The 18,354-nt window shown below is 45.3% G+C and overlaps 1 protein-coding gene across 5 annotated transcripts in view; it reads left to right on the plus strand.

The window, feature by feature from the left end:
* The window catches only part of KANSL1 (KAT8 regulatory NSL complex subunit 1), a 101,985-nt gene that overhangs the window by 71,373 nt on the left and 12,258 nt on the right, over nucleotides 1-18,354 (plus strand). For 4 of the 5 annotated variants that reach the window (XM_032996680.2, XM_032996681.2, XM_032996683.2 and 1 more), the window contains 4 exons: nucleotides 5,061-5,165; nucleotides 10,269-10,384; nucleotides 11,862-12,057; nucleotides 15,107-15,272. In XM_032996680.2, the coding sequence (XP_032852571.2) occupies nucleotides 5,061-5,165; nucleotides 10,269-10,384; nucleotides 11,862-12,057; nucleotides 15,107-15,272 (583 nt within the window). The remainder of the gene's footprint in view (nucleotides 1-5,060; nucleotides 5,166-10,268; nucleotides 10,385-11,861; nucleotides 12,058-15,106; nucleotides 15,273-18,354) is intronic. The other variant, XM_032996682.2, reaches the window with a different exon arrangement.

Below are 18,354 nucleotides of genomic sequence, written 5' to 3' on the forward strand. Positions count from 1 at the left end.
GCACTCTCTCCTGATGCAGCAGGGAGTGCATATGCAGTGTCTGATGCTTTTTTTCTCCCTGCATCTCTCAAAAAGAATATTGCACAGTTGTGACTAATTGTAATGCTATTTGGCATGGGCTGAGTGTAATTCTTTTCCCTGATTCATTATGATAACATGAAGAGAGCAATACCTTACTTTAAAGTCAGTCTTCGGGTACTGAACAAAACTGTTGCTTTTGCATGCATGTTGCTGTTCCCAATTGTTCGAGCCTTTCTCTTTTTTATCTGATTTTTCTTCTAAAAAAACTTTCCTGTTCTTTCTTTTTGGGAGTAGCTGAAGATGAGGATAAGGAACAGTTTGAGAGTTACTGGGGAAGGGAGGAGACTGTGGAGGAAGTTAGCTTCAGATGCTATCACATAGTACAGGCTTAAAATTGAGTCTGTATCATAAAAAAGGGACTGCTTTCTAGGTGCTGACCTTTCTTTGTGGAAGGAATTATTTTTTTCAGCCATGCTCTCAGATGGTGGGAGAATGGGGGAGAGCAGAGAAGGGATGAGGAAGGAATTGTTATCGAGACTTGTTCAGGCATGCACGTCTAAATGTCGGGCCTTGGAGGAAGGCATGTCTGGAGTTTGTGGCAAGAAGGCTCACGGTATTGCATCAACTTACAGGTCCTCAGGAATTCAGAGTCCAGCAAATGCTTTTCCCAAGATGTGTGGTGCTCTGGGGGTGGCAGGGAGAAAGGCTTCCAGGCAGGTAGAAAGCACAGGCAGGGGAGAAGACTGGACTTTTATGCAGCTATGTAGAAAAACAGGCTAATTGAGTGAGTGAGGGTTATAAATGACTAGGTGGAAGAGCACGGCTTGCTGAACAGAATGCATTACCAAGATTAGAGCAAAAAAGGCTTCTGGGAAGCGGACTGTATGTCAAAGCAGTGAACCAGTTTCAGAAAGAATCGTCTTCCTTTTGTCTTAAGCCAATCATGCAAGACAATTTCTAAGGATAAAATACAAAATAGCTAAATATATGCTAAAAGTTAGGTAATAGAAGAAATGAGAAAACTCATCTAATGAAATGGAAGTTTCAGTGCTTTTACCAGAGGATGACAACCTGACAGACTTGGGAAATGGCCTGATAATGATTGCAAGCATCCCATATGTTTTTATATAAGGTTGCAGTCTCTAGGTCTGAAAGGAGAACATCACGATACTGTGTCAAAGTTGAAAAGTACATCTGAGGTTTCAGAAAACAGGATGTCATCTTTTTTTCATTTGTTCAAACAAAAACTCCTCAGCTATGATAACCTGATACATGAATTGAAGATAAAGCATGCCACTTACCAGTGGCAGAAGAGTTCAGATGTTGCAAATTTGGTAGTGGCTGTTCTGCCTGAACAAGAAAGCGAGTATCAAATACCCCACCTTTCTGATAGGACTTGGTGGAAATCTCCGCGTGCACCCAACTGTCGTTGTCTTGGTGTCACTGAGCTCAGGGATGCCTTGTAAAACATGTTCTGTTTTCATCAGTGAAAAAACTCAGTGTAAGATTCATAAAAGCAGCTTGGCACAAGTATAGGAGACTAGAGAAGTGAGCGCATGTTTCAGTATTACAGGAGTCTGGTTGGAATGAACTTGGCTTCAGATTGTATGAGGACAACAATTAAAGAACTTGGAGACGTGGGGTTTTTTTATCAACATAACTTAACTCTGGCTTATTTGGCCATGAGGAGGTTAAAATGTAGCTGCTGCAGGAATTCAAAGTTGTTATGCTATTTTATTCTTTTTTTAGGTTAATTACCTTTCTATGTTAAGGTTTACATCCCAGTATATACCCTTCAAGGAAGATGCATTGCTTTGTCAAATCAAAGCAAGAGAAGGACCAGGCAGTTGAAAATGACCTTCTGTTTTGAAGGCACACTGCTGCCTGTGTGTCTTAGCAGTAATTGTGTTTTCAGCACGTTTGGATCAGCTCAGTCTGAGCCTGGTGAGATGTGGAAGAAAACAACAAATCAGTGAGCATGTGTTCAAAGTTAGTGTTAAAGTACTGTGTTCTCTGGTGCTTAAATGTTGTGCCTTTTGACTTTGTGTTGGTTTTGAAGAGCAAGTACAGTTAGTTTAAGGGGCTGCATGTCCATGAAGGTAATAAGGTGGTTTTGTTTCTTTTCACAAATGTGCTTTGTTGGGCCTTTTTGAGACGGGGTGTGGCACCGTGCTGGTCCCCCCCCACGCAGAGTCTTTGCACCTCCCTGCACATGTGGGTGGCAGATGCTCCAGGTTTGGAAAGAAACAAACAGCATTTTTTTCTCCCAGTGTCTCTTACGAGTTTCACTCTTAGATGGAATAAGAGGTAAATTAAGATGAAGGCTTCTGCGGGAATTCTGTGCAGTAGCAGACTTGGTTGAAATACAGTGACCGAACCTCCTTTAAGACGGGGTTATTTTGCACATCACCTCTGCAGATCCGGGTTCGACTTGTTCCGAGATGGGTTTGCTGTGTTCCCTTCGAGCTTTTGGCCTGATCTGTGTGTAGCCTGTCCCGTGGGGAGGGCTGTGCTCTGGTCAGAGCTGCTGAGTCAAGAGAAACGCGTGATGGAAGGGTGTGATGGGAGTTAGGGGGAGCCTCTTGCTGGAAGAATTTGCAGCTCTCACATGAGTTTCCTGTGTCTGCAGTGGTATGTCAGGCTTAGGGCACAATAAAAGATGCTGCTGTCCTTCTGCAGGGCTGTTTCTCTGTAGCCCATCTTTCTGATGTGTCTTAATGTGTGTTGGTCCTCTTCCTCACCCATTAGTCCCTTGGCAGAAGCTGCTGGCTATTACAGGACTGTGGGACGCCTGAGATCTATCTCTATCTGTCCCTATCTGAGCACTGTGTGAATCACTTCTCATTGATGCCATAATTAGTGATAAAAATAGAAATAAAGAAGCAGCAAACCTGCCCATAAATATTGGAGGGGGCCTTCCTTTTTATTTTGTTTTGGAGAATGATGGTAAAAAGCAAGTATTGTGTAACGTTGGAATAATTCAGATGCATTGCTCCTTTCCCTTTCCTGAAAGAGTTGGAAATTTGATGTTGCCCTTCTAATTCCTCTCTATTATTCAGAAGTGTATAAATAATGGAGGTTTAGAACTCTTAGAAGCCAAGCGGAGAGGACAAGCCCTCAGCAGGAAGATGTCATCCAACCTGCAGGTCTGTAGGTCCGTAGAGGCTGTCCCCTGGGCTAGGAGAGGACGACAGGCGTGCATGGTAGGTTCAGGCAGGTCAGCTTCTATATGAGGGCATGGAAACCAAATCTGTCACAGGGAAGGCTGTGTTAGATGTTGTCTCTGTTTCAGTCGCCAGTAAAGTGAGATAATTCTAAATAAATACACACATTATATAGAATTAATTGCTGTTCCTTCCTGAGAAGGCAGGGAGCAGCTCCCTTCATCCTCTTCCTTTAACTGAAGTTCTTGGTGGCTGTTTCTGTTCTTCATGCCCATGCTTCCCAATCTTCTTCTCTCACTGAGCAAATGAGAAGCCCAAGTGCTTTCCAGAGTATCAAAGGGGAAGCAGTTTCCTTGGTTCCAATTTTGCATTCAGTCCCAGTTTCTCCCTTTTTCATGTCCGCTGTCTCCTATACCTGACATCTGGAGATGACTGACCAGCTTGCTGAAGAATGCCTGAGCCTGTTTCTAGAAGCAGTGGTGAAATGTGCTGGGTTGCTTTCAGAGAGAGATCTTTCAAGAATGGAGGAAAAGCACAGCAGTATTTGAGTTTAGACTTCCAGCCTCTCTCATCCGCTAAACATCCTTCCAGGATGTCAGAAAACTCTAGAAAATAGTCATGATGTTTATTCTAGAAGCTGGCTACTTCCTCATTGCTGGTCAGAGGCCACGTACAGTTATATTTAGTTTATGAACTGTTTTTAAATAAAGTGTCTCTGAGCTATGGGCTACCACTGTCTTTCTGGAAAGCCACGGATGTGTTGTACACAAGATTGTATCAAAGCATAAGATCAGCCTTACGAGCAACTTCCACAGCCACGTGCTGTGGCATTGGTCATGTAAGATTTGACTTTGTGGACGTTGAGGAAACTCTTGTAGCTCTCTCCTCTCTCCAGATAACGTGTCCAGGTTCCCTTCCAGGCTCGCTTTCTTGTGACACGCCGTGCAACCTCCAAAATTGTTTTCAGATGACTGATCTGCCTGTTCTTAATCTGAGCAGCCCTTTCCATAGTTCCTTGTTTGACCAAATGCAAACTTGTTCTGGCTTGTCTTTGTCCTGGACTGAATTCATGACCTGTGGGTTCCACCAACTCTCTAATCCCTTGCGCGTTTTAGTCTGCTTTGTCATAATGTAGCTCAATATATGCATAGTTATAATTATTTTATTTTGCTTTGTGTTGTTCAGAGAGAAAGCAGTTGTGCCTTTAGAGTAAGCTTCACTTAGAGTAAAACACAAACAGGACAACATATGTTAAGCATGATAAAACAGTGCTCTGCCAGTGTGCTTTGTCCCGCTAGATTTATAGCAATGGCTTGTTTATCAGTGTTTTTCTTTCCTTATTGAATTTTGTGAATATCACTTCTTTGAAAAAAATCTGCTCAGAGTAACAAGTTTGACTGTAGATTTTTGGCACCCACTCAAAATTGTTTGCTTGGCTGTGGTGGCGAGTTCCACTTTGTACTATGAAAGCAGTCGTTTCCTGCTCTGCGCTACAGCAAAATGTTCTCTTTGGTTTTGCTGGCATGCAGCTCGCTGAACCTCCTCGCGTGCGGGAGGGGAGGGGAAAGGGTGGGAAGCAGGACAGCAGCAGCGTTTCAGCAGTTTTGCCCGAGAGGGAGCTAACTGTCTACTATTAATGGGCTGAAGGCATGTGATCTGGCTTCAGCTACTGTCCTTCCCCCTCCAAGTTCAGCTTAGATGTCAGGAAAATCCAGGCAGCAGGGGATTCGGTTTGGCATCGTGTCTGAAAAATGCGGTGGGAATGCAAGCCTTGCTGAGCAGTGGTTGTAGTTTCTGGGGGACGATAGATGCGCAGTTTCCCTGCTGAGACCGAAGGACCTGCAGTTAATTCCTGTTCCCTTCCCTCTCTTCCAGGGGCTGGTAGTTCTTGGTGAAGCATCACCCCCTGATCCTGCAGTAGATGATGCGTCCCGTCCTGTTAGTGCTGAAGTTAAGCTGGAGCCTGGGGCTGACCGGCTGGTAAGTGCCAGCAGCAGAAGTGACTGGGTCCAGATACTTCATGTTCGTGAATTTTGGGTAGGGAAGGTTCATCCTTCAAGCTGTGGTGGTGAAGAGAGGCTCAAATCACGCGTCTGACATGGCACTGGCCTCCTGCAGAAGCACCTCTCTGTGGCACTTCACGCGGGATTTGCTGATCTGTTGGTCTGTGTAGCTTGCCCCCTCACAAATTATTTAGGGGTCAATAAATGGTAGGATTTAAACACCTTTTAGGATGGAGTTCCTCGGGGTACCTTTGTAATATGCATTAGCATTTTGTGAAGCTTAAAAATCCTAACTAATCCTTTCCCTCTAGCAAAAAAGTACCTCAAACTGAGAGCAGCACAATTAGCAAAGGCTGCTAAAGATGTAACTATTAATATCTGCTCGAGTGTTACCCCTTGGAAAGGGAGCTAATGATTTTGGTGAGATGCACTGGAAACTACACGGAGTGCCAGGTATTTATTATTTAATGCAGAAATGTAGGCCACAGACTAAAGGCTTGATCGTACTGTTCAGCCTGGCTGTGATTACTTTTGATCCTGTGGGACACAGCGACGTATTAAAATGGAGGATTTTGAAGTTGTGGTGTAGTACTAGAAGAAGGGTGGTCCCTGTATGGCTCAAATTCCCTCTACCAAGCTGCAGCGCTCCTGCTTTTTTGTCCTAATGCCACGTTTGGGGAGAAATGGCGCTTCACTGCAATGGGAGTGCTTGAGTTTCATAGACCAATATTCAGTGTAGTTGATACAGATAAACTTAACTAGAAGTGACCGTAAAATTGTACTTCAAGTGTTTTCTCCTATCACTGCCAAGACTTTGTCAGCTTCCCTGATACTGAATGATAATATGAAATACTGTGAAATTTTTTATTAGCACCGGACCACAAAGGGATTATTACAAGTGATTGTAATAAAATGTCTCCTCACTCGACACTGGCTTTCAGATATGTGTTTGGAATTTAAGTCTTTAATTAGCAGGTTAGCTGAGCCCAAACCTGCTGTGTAGTTTGGAACAGGTTTTGCTCACAACTGAAATAGTGGATGGTGCTTCAGATGAAAACAGAGCCACGCTGGAGGAGCGACGGGAGGCTGGAGAGCCAGGCTGACAGGGGCTGCTACAGATCGTGATTGAATCACAAGCATTACGCAGCGTCTGGTTTTGAACAGTGATGTCCGTCTGTCGTGTGCCCCCCCGCCTTTTCATCTTTAACCCAAAAAGCACTTGGAGAATAATAAACAAGCGCCGTGACAGCGTGCTCCGATTCGCTTCAGAAATAGCATGCTCCTGTGCTGATGAATTGGCTGTTATTTGGGAGCTAATCTGTAAGTGACAGGCTGGTAACAGAGATAAATGGTCAAATTTAACAGTGATAGGAAGAATATTTTCTTCCTTATCTGTTTGAATCAGAATGTTTATCTAACATGACTGTATTTTCAACCTGGGAATCTGCAGATGAAAGGACCGTGTCCCACCTGACTTTGTACCTAAACATTTTCCGTATACTTACAAAATCATCATGTTGTCCTGTTTTAGATTGTCTTAGACGTCATCTCTATAGGTATAGAATAAAAAAATGTCTGTAGATTTCCAATGTATGGAAAAGCAAATGCTTGCTTGACCGGTGCCATCTGGTTTTGCTGCTCACAGCCATCTCACTGTTGCTGTGTTTACTCATTTCCTGCATTGTCCCTTTTCTCATCCCTTTCACTTGGGGATGAGCTCTTCAGACAGAGACTTTCATTACTGCAGTGCTCACGCGATGGAGGTCCGATCTCTTGCAAGTTTTGGAGTTAACAGTGACACAAATAATAGATACAGAGCGCAGCGAAGAACAACATTTTTCGGTGTAAAGCAGGCTGCATGTTCCTACTTAGCACCTTCTTGTGGCTACTCCTGCAGCCATGCTTGCCATCTTGGAGGGTCACTCCTCCTGAAAAGGACTTTTTATTGCCCTTCCACACGTGGCTGCTGGTGGACGCTCACATCACTCCATGCCGACAGCTTCTCTGCAGCAGTGCTGGAGGTGTCAGCCACCAGAAACGCTGCCTCCAGGCACCCGGCTCCTACACCCTGCTGCTGGAGGGTTTGTGCTTAATTAGACTTGCTCCGTAAGGGTGGGGTGTTGAGTCAGAGCCTTGATCTGCTCTGAGCCAGAAATTAGCCCAGAGCCCATTCCTGTTACGTTAGGACACTTACTGGAAGGATATCTCTTGGGCCTCTGCTGGAGAGGTGCTTATCATTTTGGCACTCTTTGGGCTGCTTAGAATTAGGCATTTTTTTTGCCTTCCTCCCCCACCCCCTAAACTGTCAGAGAAAGAGGCAGGCATGCAGCGTGGAATAAGGAGAGGAATCCATCCTCTCTCATCCCCCTGCTCCTCTTTAGATCTCATCTACTCATGGGTACCTCCCTTGGCCAGAGCGAACGCAGGATACGTGTCCTTGGGCATCGGCGTGATATGTGGGATGCGGCTGATAATCCCTGGGAGAAAATCGTATTGTCAGTAGAGGGAAGGGCTTTGCAGAGAAGGCCTGGGAATGTCTGTTGGGAACTGGAAGCTCAAGATGTGAATAAATATTTTTGCCTGAAGATTGGAATAACACAAAGCCCTAAATAAATAGCTCGGCTGTTGATGTTGGTTCATTGCTTATATTGCTAGTCTAGCAAGGGGGTGCACTTAAAATTTTTAATAGTAAATGAGAAAAGATACCAGTGGAGTTTCCTGGTAAGGCTTTTCTCTGCGTTAGGGGTTTGTATCTAGTAATAGGTGAAGGTCTGAACCTGTTTGGGTTTTTTGGACATACAGGGGACGTTTCTGGTGTTGGGTCATGACAACCTGCCAGCACACAGCTTCTTTGCTGCTATGAGAGCCCCTGGTAGTCTGCAGGCTCCTGGTTTCCTGTGCAACAAGCAGATGTGCTAAAGCTGAACCTTTGATGTCCCCGGGCTAGGAATCCCAGACATCCTAAAGACCTGGACTTCCAGACCCCGGGCATACCCAAAACACAGAGAAGAGCTCAGTCTGGAGCATCGACGTGCTCCTGCTGTGACGAAGACTCTTCTGGATCCCACCGTGTCAGCCCAGCCAGCCCCAGAGGAAGGCACGGCGCTGGGAGGTGCATCCAGGAGGAGCTGGGGCAAGAGATCTGCCTCTGCTCTGAACGCTGGAGATGTCAGCTCTTGCAGTCCTGCTCGTTCCCCTGTTGCTGGTGTCAAAGCCTTGTTAGGGTACACCCCTCTTCAGGGTGATAAGGTGGGCCTGGGCTCTTTCTGATAAATAGACTTTGGATTAAGGCTTTCCAGCTCCTCTGCAGGAAGCAGAGGGGTCACTCTCTCTTCCTGTCTTGAACCACTGAGCCAGAGACTGCTCTTGGAGAAGAGGTTCCTCCTTTAAGACCCTTTCTGGAGAAGAAAATAAATACCCTATTTCAAAAGAGCTTATGAGTCATGTGTACCCGCCCTCCTGAACCGTGGGTGCCTCCGGCGGAGGTGTCATGTGAAGGCTCAGCCTTGCCAAGCCTCTGGAAACCAGAGGGAAAACGTGCAGCTCCTGCACTGACTTCACCTCGCCAGGGTGCTGCGTTGTGCTTGCGTAACACTTCTGGTGCCATCTCATCTTGCATCTACATCTGTGTGCTCAGACTGAGTGTCAGAAACGAGCCTACCAATCTGATCCTGTCTCTTTTTTTAGCAGATGTGTAGAAAACTCACCAAAGTTCCTCAAACGGGCAACAGGCAGAAGTTGTCTGTGTTGTTAGAAATTGCTCTTCCCTTAGTGAGTCAGGTCTGGAAACCGTTAGTCCAGCACCACCATAGCCTGGGTCTAGTTGTTCACTGCGTTGGGGGAGTGATTGCAGGGCAGATTTTAATCAATGCAATACTGATGCTTTTGAGATGGAGTATGTGATCAGCGGGGTGGGGGGCGGGCTGTCCATCTGCATAGATAAGGCAGACCTTTTCTTTTGTCTTTTTTATTAGTACTTGAACTGCACCACCGCCCTTGCATGCGCAAAGGGGGAAACCCAGCTAGAGAGACATTGGCAGTGAGTGTAGGAAGTGCTGCACAAAGGAAGAAATCGAGTTTAACCACGGGCAGGAGGAGGAGCATGTCTGAAAACAAAAAGAAGGGGCTGCAAGGGATGAGAGTGGGGATGATGCGTGCCAGGGATATGAATGTGCTGGACCACCAGTACCTGCGGGGGTGGAGAGCAGGAATGTCACTGGCAGGGGGTACAAAGCCAGTGTGTCCTTGGAAGCTGTGGTGACAGTCCGTGTGTCCCCCCCCCGGCCCGTGTTGAGGCCACTCAGAGCAGTGGGAGATGTGCAGCGTTCTGTGCTGCAGCCACACAGTAACTGCTGCTCACTGCAGAGCAAGGGGTTTGTATTTCAGGCCTGAGGCAGAAGGGATTGGGGAGCCCTGTCTTTAGCTTAGTTTTTACTTACTTTCCCCTGCCAAAAAGATGTTTCCAGCTTTGTGTTTATCAGGCAGTTTTAGCTTTATAGAGTTGGCTTGCTTATACCCAAAAACCACAGCTTGTGTGCATACTCATTTAAAATACTTTTTAAAGTGCTATTTGGACCGTGTTTGCACAGGTATTTAGTTAAAATGCAAATTCAATTTTGCAAGTCTGTTCTCCTCTCCCTCATCCCATTTTCCCCCAAAGTGCTTAAACAAGAGCTTGCAGCCGTGTGGCTCAGAGCACAACATCAAACTTCAGAAGACGCCTGCGAGGTTTACAGGTGGTTATGAACTTGTTTGCACTATTGAGACAAAATGATAGAATCTCCTTAAAGACCTCAGCCTTTCATGCTCCTTAGTGCTTGCCCGAGGGGAACTGAAGTCCTTTGGTTCTTGCCTTGAAAGCACTGTCGTGTATCCATCCTCTTACCAGAGTGCTCCCTAACAAGTCCTTATGTCTCTGGTCTTCTGTTCACATAGTGACTTCTGAACCCTTGCTTTGAAGTCTTATGTGGAAACCTGTGGCTACAGTACAGAATTCTCAACTAGAAACAGGGAGTAAGAAAGTTGTGGCTACTTAAGAAGCTTTTAATATTAATTTATGATCTTTCTTATCCTTCCTTAGAGTGTTTCTGGATCCCAGCCACCAGAGAACTTGGGCGTTTCTGCTGCAAATATTCCTGAATCCCACCCCACCAAGCCCTGTGGAGCACCAAGACCTGTCAATGGAGTTATTAACACGTAAGCTGCTTGCATAATATGAGAAGAGTTAGATTTTTATGATTGTGACAAAGTCCTGTTGGAAAACAGCCTGTAACATGCTGGTTGGTATTAACTGGGTTGGTAATGGTATAAATGGCAGACCACTTATTTGTTTTTGAAAAAAGTATGGTAGTAGATCATGCTTGGAAACATTTTGGAGGGCATTGCTTGCTTGAGGTTTCTGTTGCATTGTTTTTCTGAAAATGGTATTAAACTGAGCTGTGTTTACATGAGTAAGCCCTGCAGGCAACCATGCAGTGAGCATGTTCAAAACTGTTTCTTTATGGGTATTTTTAATACACTTGCAAATTGTATGATTCAAAGGTACTAGTGGCCCTCTTGCAATTGTTTTGCAGAAGTATCTGTAGCAACTGGCCCACTTTTCTGGAGATACTGAGGAACCCAAATCCTGTTGATTTGGGGAGTAAGATTTTCAAAATTCTTTGTTTCTCCAGGCTGTTTTTGTTGAGAAAGTCATTAAGTGGGAAAACGAAAACCGAGGGAAAGACATTCTCATGCTACAGGATGATTTCAGGGTGGAACCACTTGAAAAGCCTTGAACACATGGTGCTTCGAAGGTCTGAGAGTGGCTAGAGAAGCACTGCCAGCACCGCTGCGCTTGCTTAGTGCCTTGAGGAGGGCGGGATGCTGCACGGGTGCGGTGTGAGCAAGCGTAGAAAGCACCGATCAGCGAACTCATTGTTACAGCTGAAACACTGCAGGCTGTAACAGAGCCCTTTATACGCCTGCAGCCTTTGAACTGCAGAGCCTTAGACCACAGGGCTTTAATGTTTTGCATTTTTAGAAATGAAACACTTGTAAAATATACATGAAAAGGTTCTGTAGATGCGGAGCTGCGCTGGTTGGTAGGTGGCATGGTGTATTGGTGCCGTGGTAGGGCAAGGTTACTGCGTGTGGACAGGAAAGTCCTTTGTATCTAAAACAAAAAAGGTTAATGTTAACATTGCACCACTCTGGTACCACTGCTGAGAGTTGTTACAGGTATCGTTCTCAAATATTAATCAGAATCAAGTTTATCTTGAGGTTAAATATTTTTTTCTAGAAAAGTATGTATTCTCTGTCTTGTGCTCTCTGGCATTTAGACTCATGAGAACCTGTTCTCTTAAGATGGCCTGAACTGTAATTCTGGGGAAAGCTGAGTTCTGGTTTAAAGCTGTTCTGGTCTAGAGTGACTTTTGGTCTTGCTATGTGTCCGACTTTAAATGCTGTTTTTTGTTGAGAACTTCCAAGGGTATTTTGTCAAAGCTTCAGGGTGTGGAAGGTGACCAGATTAAAAGCAAAAATTTGAGTTGGCTTAGTAAAAGCTACTGCCTCGTGCAACTGCAATGCTGAGTGTTTGTTAAGGTCTGAACTGTGAACCTGGCTGGTACTGCTGGGTAACATGGGATGGTTGAATGACTAACAGTATCTTTCTCACTCCTCTCTTCCTGAGCAGCCTTCAGCCTGGCCTGGCAGAACATGCTCAGGGAGATGGCCAGGAAGCTGAGGAGCTCTTGCATAAAAAGCAACGACTGAACATGGTTTCTTCATCTTCGGATGGAACGTGTGTAGCAGCTCGCACTCGCCCAGTATTGAGCTGTAAGAAGCGACGGCTTGTTCGACCTAGCAGCATTATGCCCCTTTCCAAAAAGGTTAGTGCTGTTTGTTTTTTTGATGCAGTATATAGCTAAAGCTCCGCACCAGGGAGCCTAGTGAGGTACTGATGCATTGGTCCAGTGTGCTTTTGCTTATTACATGAAGAGGTCTCCCTGCTCTGAGAATGTTTGTGACTATTAAAGAGGGGGAGGAAAATGGGGAGGAAGAGGAGGACAGTGGGGCTTCAAATGCTGTCAGAGAAATAAAGGAGAAAAAAAAGAAGCTTCTGATTTGTTGAAGGCTTTTATTGGCTGTCACGGGAAGGGGGGAGATGCTGAACTCTGATGTGGGTTTTCTTTTATAAAACCAGCCAGGCTGAGGTGAACCTCAGGCCAGGTAGTTCAACGTGGCACAGTTTGGGCAGTCGAAAAGCTCTGAGAAGTCAAGTATCAGGAAACCTTAACTCTGAGCACAGGAATTAACACAGCCTTAGGAACTCGCTGCTACTTGCTCAAGGGAAAACTACAGTGGCTTGGCCAGGCATCTGTGGGCTGCCTTGCAAAAGGCCTGCCGAGGTGATCGTGCTCGCTTCCGCTGCTTACATTTGGAAATCACTGAAAGTCGTGACTCTGTTCTGGGTCTTGGTTTCATTTATTTTTTTAGTTTTATACTCCTCCCCACATAATCTTCCCTTGCCCTTATGCAGAATTCAGTTCAGTGGAAATAGTTTATTTGCTGTACAAGGGGAGGCCATACTTCATTCTTTTTAATTTCTCTTAGAAATGCCATAAACTGTTCGTTGAAAGATGGATAGTTAGAAATTGAGGGAATAAGGACTCTTTTTGTGCACGCAGCTCTCATGATTGCAGAACCTTAGATGGCAAAAATCCACTTACCTTTGAGTCAGTATTTCAAGTCAAACTCTTTACCACAAGAGTTCGGGGGTTTTCACTCTGTGGGTGCTAGAGCTTTAAAGAGAAGCTCAAAAAGCAGCATTTTCCTGAGCAAAACAGATTCTTGCTCAGCTGAATTAGCTTTAACTGATTACTCATTTGCAGTTTTATCTGGGGTATTTCTGGTAGACCTCTGCAGTGACTGCTTGCAAGATCTTCAGTGACTTGGAAGTTTATAAACTATCCCATAGGTGATGCTGACTTGCGCACTCAGTGTTTGAAGAAGCATCATTTAATTTTGTGTTAGTTTTTGACTATATTCATAAAATAGATTTGATATTCAGAAATGAAGAAGAGCAGTTCCAAAGGACGGAAGATGTGGCAGATAACAGAGGATTTGTGTGGACTTCTACAGTTATTTGAGAGAAAGCTGAGTGACGGCTAGGTCATGGTCCAGAAATACCATGTCCAGTTGACTGCGCTCTCCCATCTAGCACCAAGTTGTTGTGAATTGCTGTGACCAGAAATTACAGCCAGAATCGAAACCGGTTCACTGTTTCAGTAGAGATCATCCATAACTGTGCCTGCTGTTTTACAAAATCTGAAGGCATCACCACTTGAAATTTTTAAGTTAGGAGATGTCCTGTAAGGAAGAAAAGTGACTTAAAGGTTGAGTGGGTCTGTAGCCTGCACTGGGTTGGAAACAGGGCGGGAAGGTTTCCCCGTGCTGCAGAGCAGACTGCTTTATCCTCCTGCTATGCCAGACGGTTTGTCTAAACCTCCTTAGGCAAGCTACTGGAGTGCTTGGCTAGTCTTGTTTTTCAGGCAGCAAAACCAAACAAACCGAACTTTCTAACATAGGCTGCCATGGCTGCCATTTAAACTCTAGTGACTTCAGTCCAGTAGTCCAAGTCCTGGTTGTAAACTGGTCAGCTCCCCTCATCGCTTCAGAAGCTCTTCCCAAAGTGTGAAAGTTGATGTGGTAATTCTTAACGTGGTCACTTCGACACTAAACATGCCATGGGTCTTTCTGGTTTTGCACATGGGATTTTTTTTTTTTTTTTAATCTTGTAATTTTTTTGTTGTTTTCCTCTCTGTTTGGTGCACACATTTCTTGAAATACGTGCCCCAAACTGGGTGCAGCTCTCCAGTTCACTATAGCAATGCCAAGCAGAGTGGCAGGATTACTTCGTGCATCTTGCACAGCCATCTGGTTTATAAAGTCCTGTGGGGTGTTAATTCTCCGTAATGGTACGACACTGCTGATTCATGCTCATTTTCTGATCCATAACAACCACCAGATCCTCTGGGCAGAACTACTGCTCAGTTACCTCTTCCTCCTCTTCACTGGTCACTGAAGCATCTGCTTGTTGCCTTTGCCCCTGGTGAATCACATTTTATTTATTTTAGATAATTTCCAGCTCTTTCCTTGAAGGTACTGGCAGCCCTTCCCAGTTCTAGTTATTTGCTAAAGCTTAAGGATATTATCTTTTCCATCATTCAAGTCATTAATGGAAATTATTTGAGTGATACTAGAATTCCTCAAGAATCTAGTTTGAGACATCCTTCCATTTTGACAGGGAATCATTGTACTTTCTCTGTATGGGATTTACATTGTTCTGCATCTGCTTACAGTGGTTTTATATAAATGAAGTTTATATAAAGTCTATAAATATGGGAATTGAAAGTCTGTTCTGGCTTAGGAAACAAGGTTGAAAAACACCCTTATTCACTCTGTAAAGATGTTCCTGTACGTGTCAGCTCTTGGCATATAGTGATGGCTCTCTGACCCATCTGAACTCAAAAAGGCTTTTTTTCCTCTCTGATAACTGAATTGTGCTGCCTCGTGTTTTTTATAAGTGAGGTTTCAACCTAGATAAAATTAAACACTTTTAGTCATATTTAGTAGATGTTAAGCTGCCTTTGCTGGTGGGTAGTGGTTTTCAGTTGTGTTTATGCAAAGTGAAAGTGTCCTTCTATGAATCCAGACCGAATCAACAGGTTTTATACAAGGTATATTAAAAAAAAAAAAAAAAACAACAAACAACAAAACAAAACAAAAACAAGCCAAAACAAAAACAACAACAACAAAACAACAAGAAAAAACAACAGACCAAACGCAGCCTTTAGGATGTTTTTCATGAGCTGTCAAAGGGGAAGGTATGAAGAGAGCCCTTAGACACGTTGACACTTTTCTCTGTCCCCTTTCCAGGTCCATCGTAACAGCCTGGCGCGATGTAGCTGTGATGTGAACCCCTCATGTGCCCTCTGTGGCACTCGCAGCTCGACAACTCTGGAAATCCAGTATGATGCCCCTTTGCTGGAGCGCCTCTCCCAACTGGACTCGTGTATTCATCCTGTCCTGTCATTCCCAGATGGTAAGCCCAGCACCCATGGAGCTGCCAGGGGTGTTGTCACACTGGGTGCTGAGATGGGTTACAGGGATGCTTGGAGGTGCTCTGGAGCCTGCTCCTCCATCCTGGGCTTCCAGAGGAAGTGCAGATGTGCTTGACTGTGACCAAACTTGTTCACATGCGAGTATTTTCAGGAGCAGAGCACTTACTGGGGCGGAAGGGTTTGGGAAAGCATTACACCTGAAGTCTGAACGTGTTTGTTTATGGGAAGCTGAGCCGGAGCCCTGCTCAGGGTGGGGAAACTGAGCAGAGCCTGGGAGTCTGTGCTGGGACCTGGGTCTTGGGCTGGTGTCTTTGTTGCTATAAACCACTTGAAAAATATTTGCTTCCACAGAGTTTGTTCATCTCTATAAAATTACTTGTGGATTGGTTTAAGTCACAGGAAATTTTTTTGACCATGTAAGGAATTGTTAAATGATCTTCCGTGGTTCAGAGGGTACAGTAAGAAGGGATGTTCCCGTTAAGACACTGGTTTTCCTGTTACAGTATCAGAGTTAATCATCATTAAGAGGAATAACTAACCAACCCTGACTGTGGGGTATTCACGGATTTCATGTGTAGGGACTTTTCCCAAGGGAAGAGAAGTAGTTTCCAGAGTCTTTTGTTTGCTTCCTAAGCTGCCAAATTAAATACAAGCCTGCTCTTTGACCAAAAAACTATTGGCTTGCATGTGATTGATGTCCATCTGTCATCTTTTTCCTCTGATCACAAAATACAGGACCACAAATGATAGGAACTGGTACTTTTATCAGGAGAGCCAGACAGTAAATAGATCATAGCGGTTTTTTTCCTTGACAGGAGTGCGTGGCTGCTTGAGGTGTAAAACACCACTGGTAAGGCTGGGAGGAAGGTGTGTGTTTCTGCTTCTCATCAGCCTGTAAAATGGTTGGTCCAGGTTAAGACTCTGGGCTAATGGGCATGTTTGGGTTTAAATTCCAGCTTTGCACAAACTTCGTGTGACAGTAGGAGATGCAGGGAGTGCCTGGGAACAATTAATCTGGCATCTTTTACTAGCACAATATTTAAACCAGACTAAAATAGTAAATTGGTGCTATTTTTAAAAACTAAATCCCCACCCCCCACCCCCACCCCCCCCAAAGAAACATCTCTATTAAGGAATGCTAAAGGAACTCAACACACTGAACTCCTGAAGCGGAAACTTATTTCCTGATTTCACAGCACTTGTAATCCCCTGTCTGTAGTGTTAAATCTAATATCCTAGGAAGCGGTGAGAAAACCTGTTGTGTACTAGTGCAGCATGGCCACCATGCAAATTATCTCATCCAGTATTCATTTTCCATTTTCTTAGAGTTAGCTGCAGAGAGCTCAGGTGGTAAAAAAAAATTCATTCTGGCTGCATGAGATTAAAAACTTTGTTTTTAAAACTATATGGTGTAAAGTTTAGAACATCTGTACAGAAATACACCCTCCCTTCCTCCCTCCCTCCCTCAGATTAGCTTTGATTGTTCGCTGATGCTTAATGTAATTTTGCTGGGGTTGCTTTTGGGGATGGGGATCTTTCACTATCCAAACACAAAACCAGGTAGCATGCTCAGGTAGGGAGATTGCTCTTCCTGACGCTGTTAGTCTGATGAGGTGTCTCCCTGCCTGTGAGCATTAATCCAGGCTGCTGCCAGTGCCCCCCCGTGATTATTTTAGGGGCTCACCTTGAAAGCCAGCTGCCTGGGTCGATGGGCAGAGGCTCAGTTAAGACTTTCTGGAGGAGCTTGGTAGATGGAGCCTGGTGTGAGCATGTGCTGACTTTCACTTTGAGCCCGTCTCTCCGGGCTCCTCCGGTGCCAGCAGCCGGGATCTCCGGTGCAGTTTGCCAAGGGCAGAATTGCCAGGCGCTGCAGGAAGAAAAAGATCATTTATTCTTCTGGCAAGCAGGGCGCAGGCATCGCGCCTTTTAACCCCTTGCACTTGCACTTTGTAAGTGCTTTGTCCCCTTCCTTTGAGTTTGGGGTTTTTTGGTGTTGGTTGTTGTGTTGTTTTTTTTTTTTTTTTCTGGTTCATCTGATTTCTCACTGGGAATTTTCAGATGATGTAATAACCTTGGCGGGGAGGACGGGAGCGGGGGTTCTCGGGCTCAGCGTGGTTGCCATCTGCTGGTCCCTGGGAGGCCTGCACTGCTCGGCCGAGGAGGAGGAGGAGGAGGAGGAGGAGGAGGAGGAGGAGGAGGAGGAGGAGGGAGGAGGAGGAGGAGTGGCAGTGTCACTTGCTGCACACACTCTGGTGCAACCAGTGCTGACGGCAGGACAGTGACAATCACGCAGATAACTCATTTTCTGCTAACAATGTACTGTCATGCGTTTTTCCCCTCCCTCTGTCCTGTGCACTCCTTCCACCGATGTGTGGGCTGCTGGGATGGGATGAATTTTCAGAAGAAAGCAAAAAAACACACAGAGAAGAGGCCATTTTCCCAAGGTCAGACCCCTTCAACACAGTGATGTTGCAGCCTCGCTGGCAGTGTCCTTAAAGGACCGCACTGGCCCCTCTCTATTCTTTGAGACATGTCTCCACAGACCAGGAGTGGTGGCCGAAGAGCTGCCATCGCCCTGTGATAGCCCTTCCTTAGCAAATGGATGGGGCTAAACCAGAGCTTTTACCATCAAGGTACTTGAAATGCAGCTGTCGTGGCTTTTTCCTGGGAGTCAAGTTCCCCCTATTAATAACAGCCGATTCCAGCCCGTGCTCTGCCAGCTCTCCCCATCCTGTTTGCCTGCCTGGATCTGCTGGGGCTCTCCGGTCCCTGGAATTGGTGGGGAGATACTGGGGAGAGGTTCAGATATCAGCCGTTGAGATTACCAACAGGGCTTGAATCTCTACCCGTTGCCCTCTGAGATTATCTAGATGCAGTTTCTAAATCTCACAGCAGCTCCTAATTGCCTCCATGTCCCCCCTGCAGGCGCAGAGCGAGGAGTTTTATTCCTCGCGCAGGGCCTGGGAAGGTTCATCTCTGCTGAGGGTTGCTTCAAAGTCCCTGTGAAAATGTCATGTGAGCTTGAGAGATGTGGAGGAGGGATGTTTGTACTACTGATGCTCA

The sequence above is a fragment of the Tyto alba genome, unplaced genomic scaffold (genome assembly GCF_018691265.1).
Source record: "Tyto alba isolate M040663 unplaced genomic scaffold, T.alba_DEE_v4.0 Super-Scaffold_12, whole genome shotgun sequence".
Taxonomy (NCBI): Eukaryota; Metazoa; Chordata; class Aves; order Strigiformes; family Tytonidae; genus Tyto; species Tyto alba.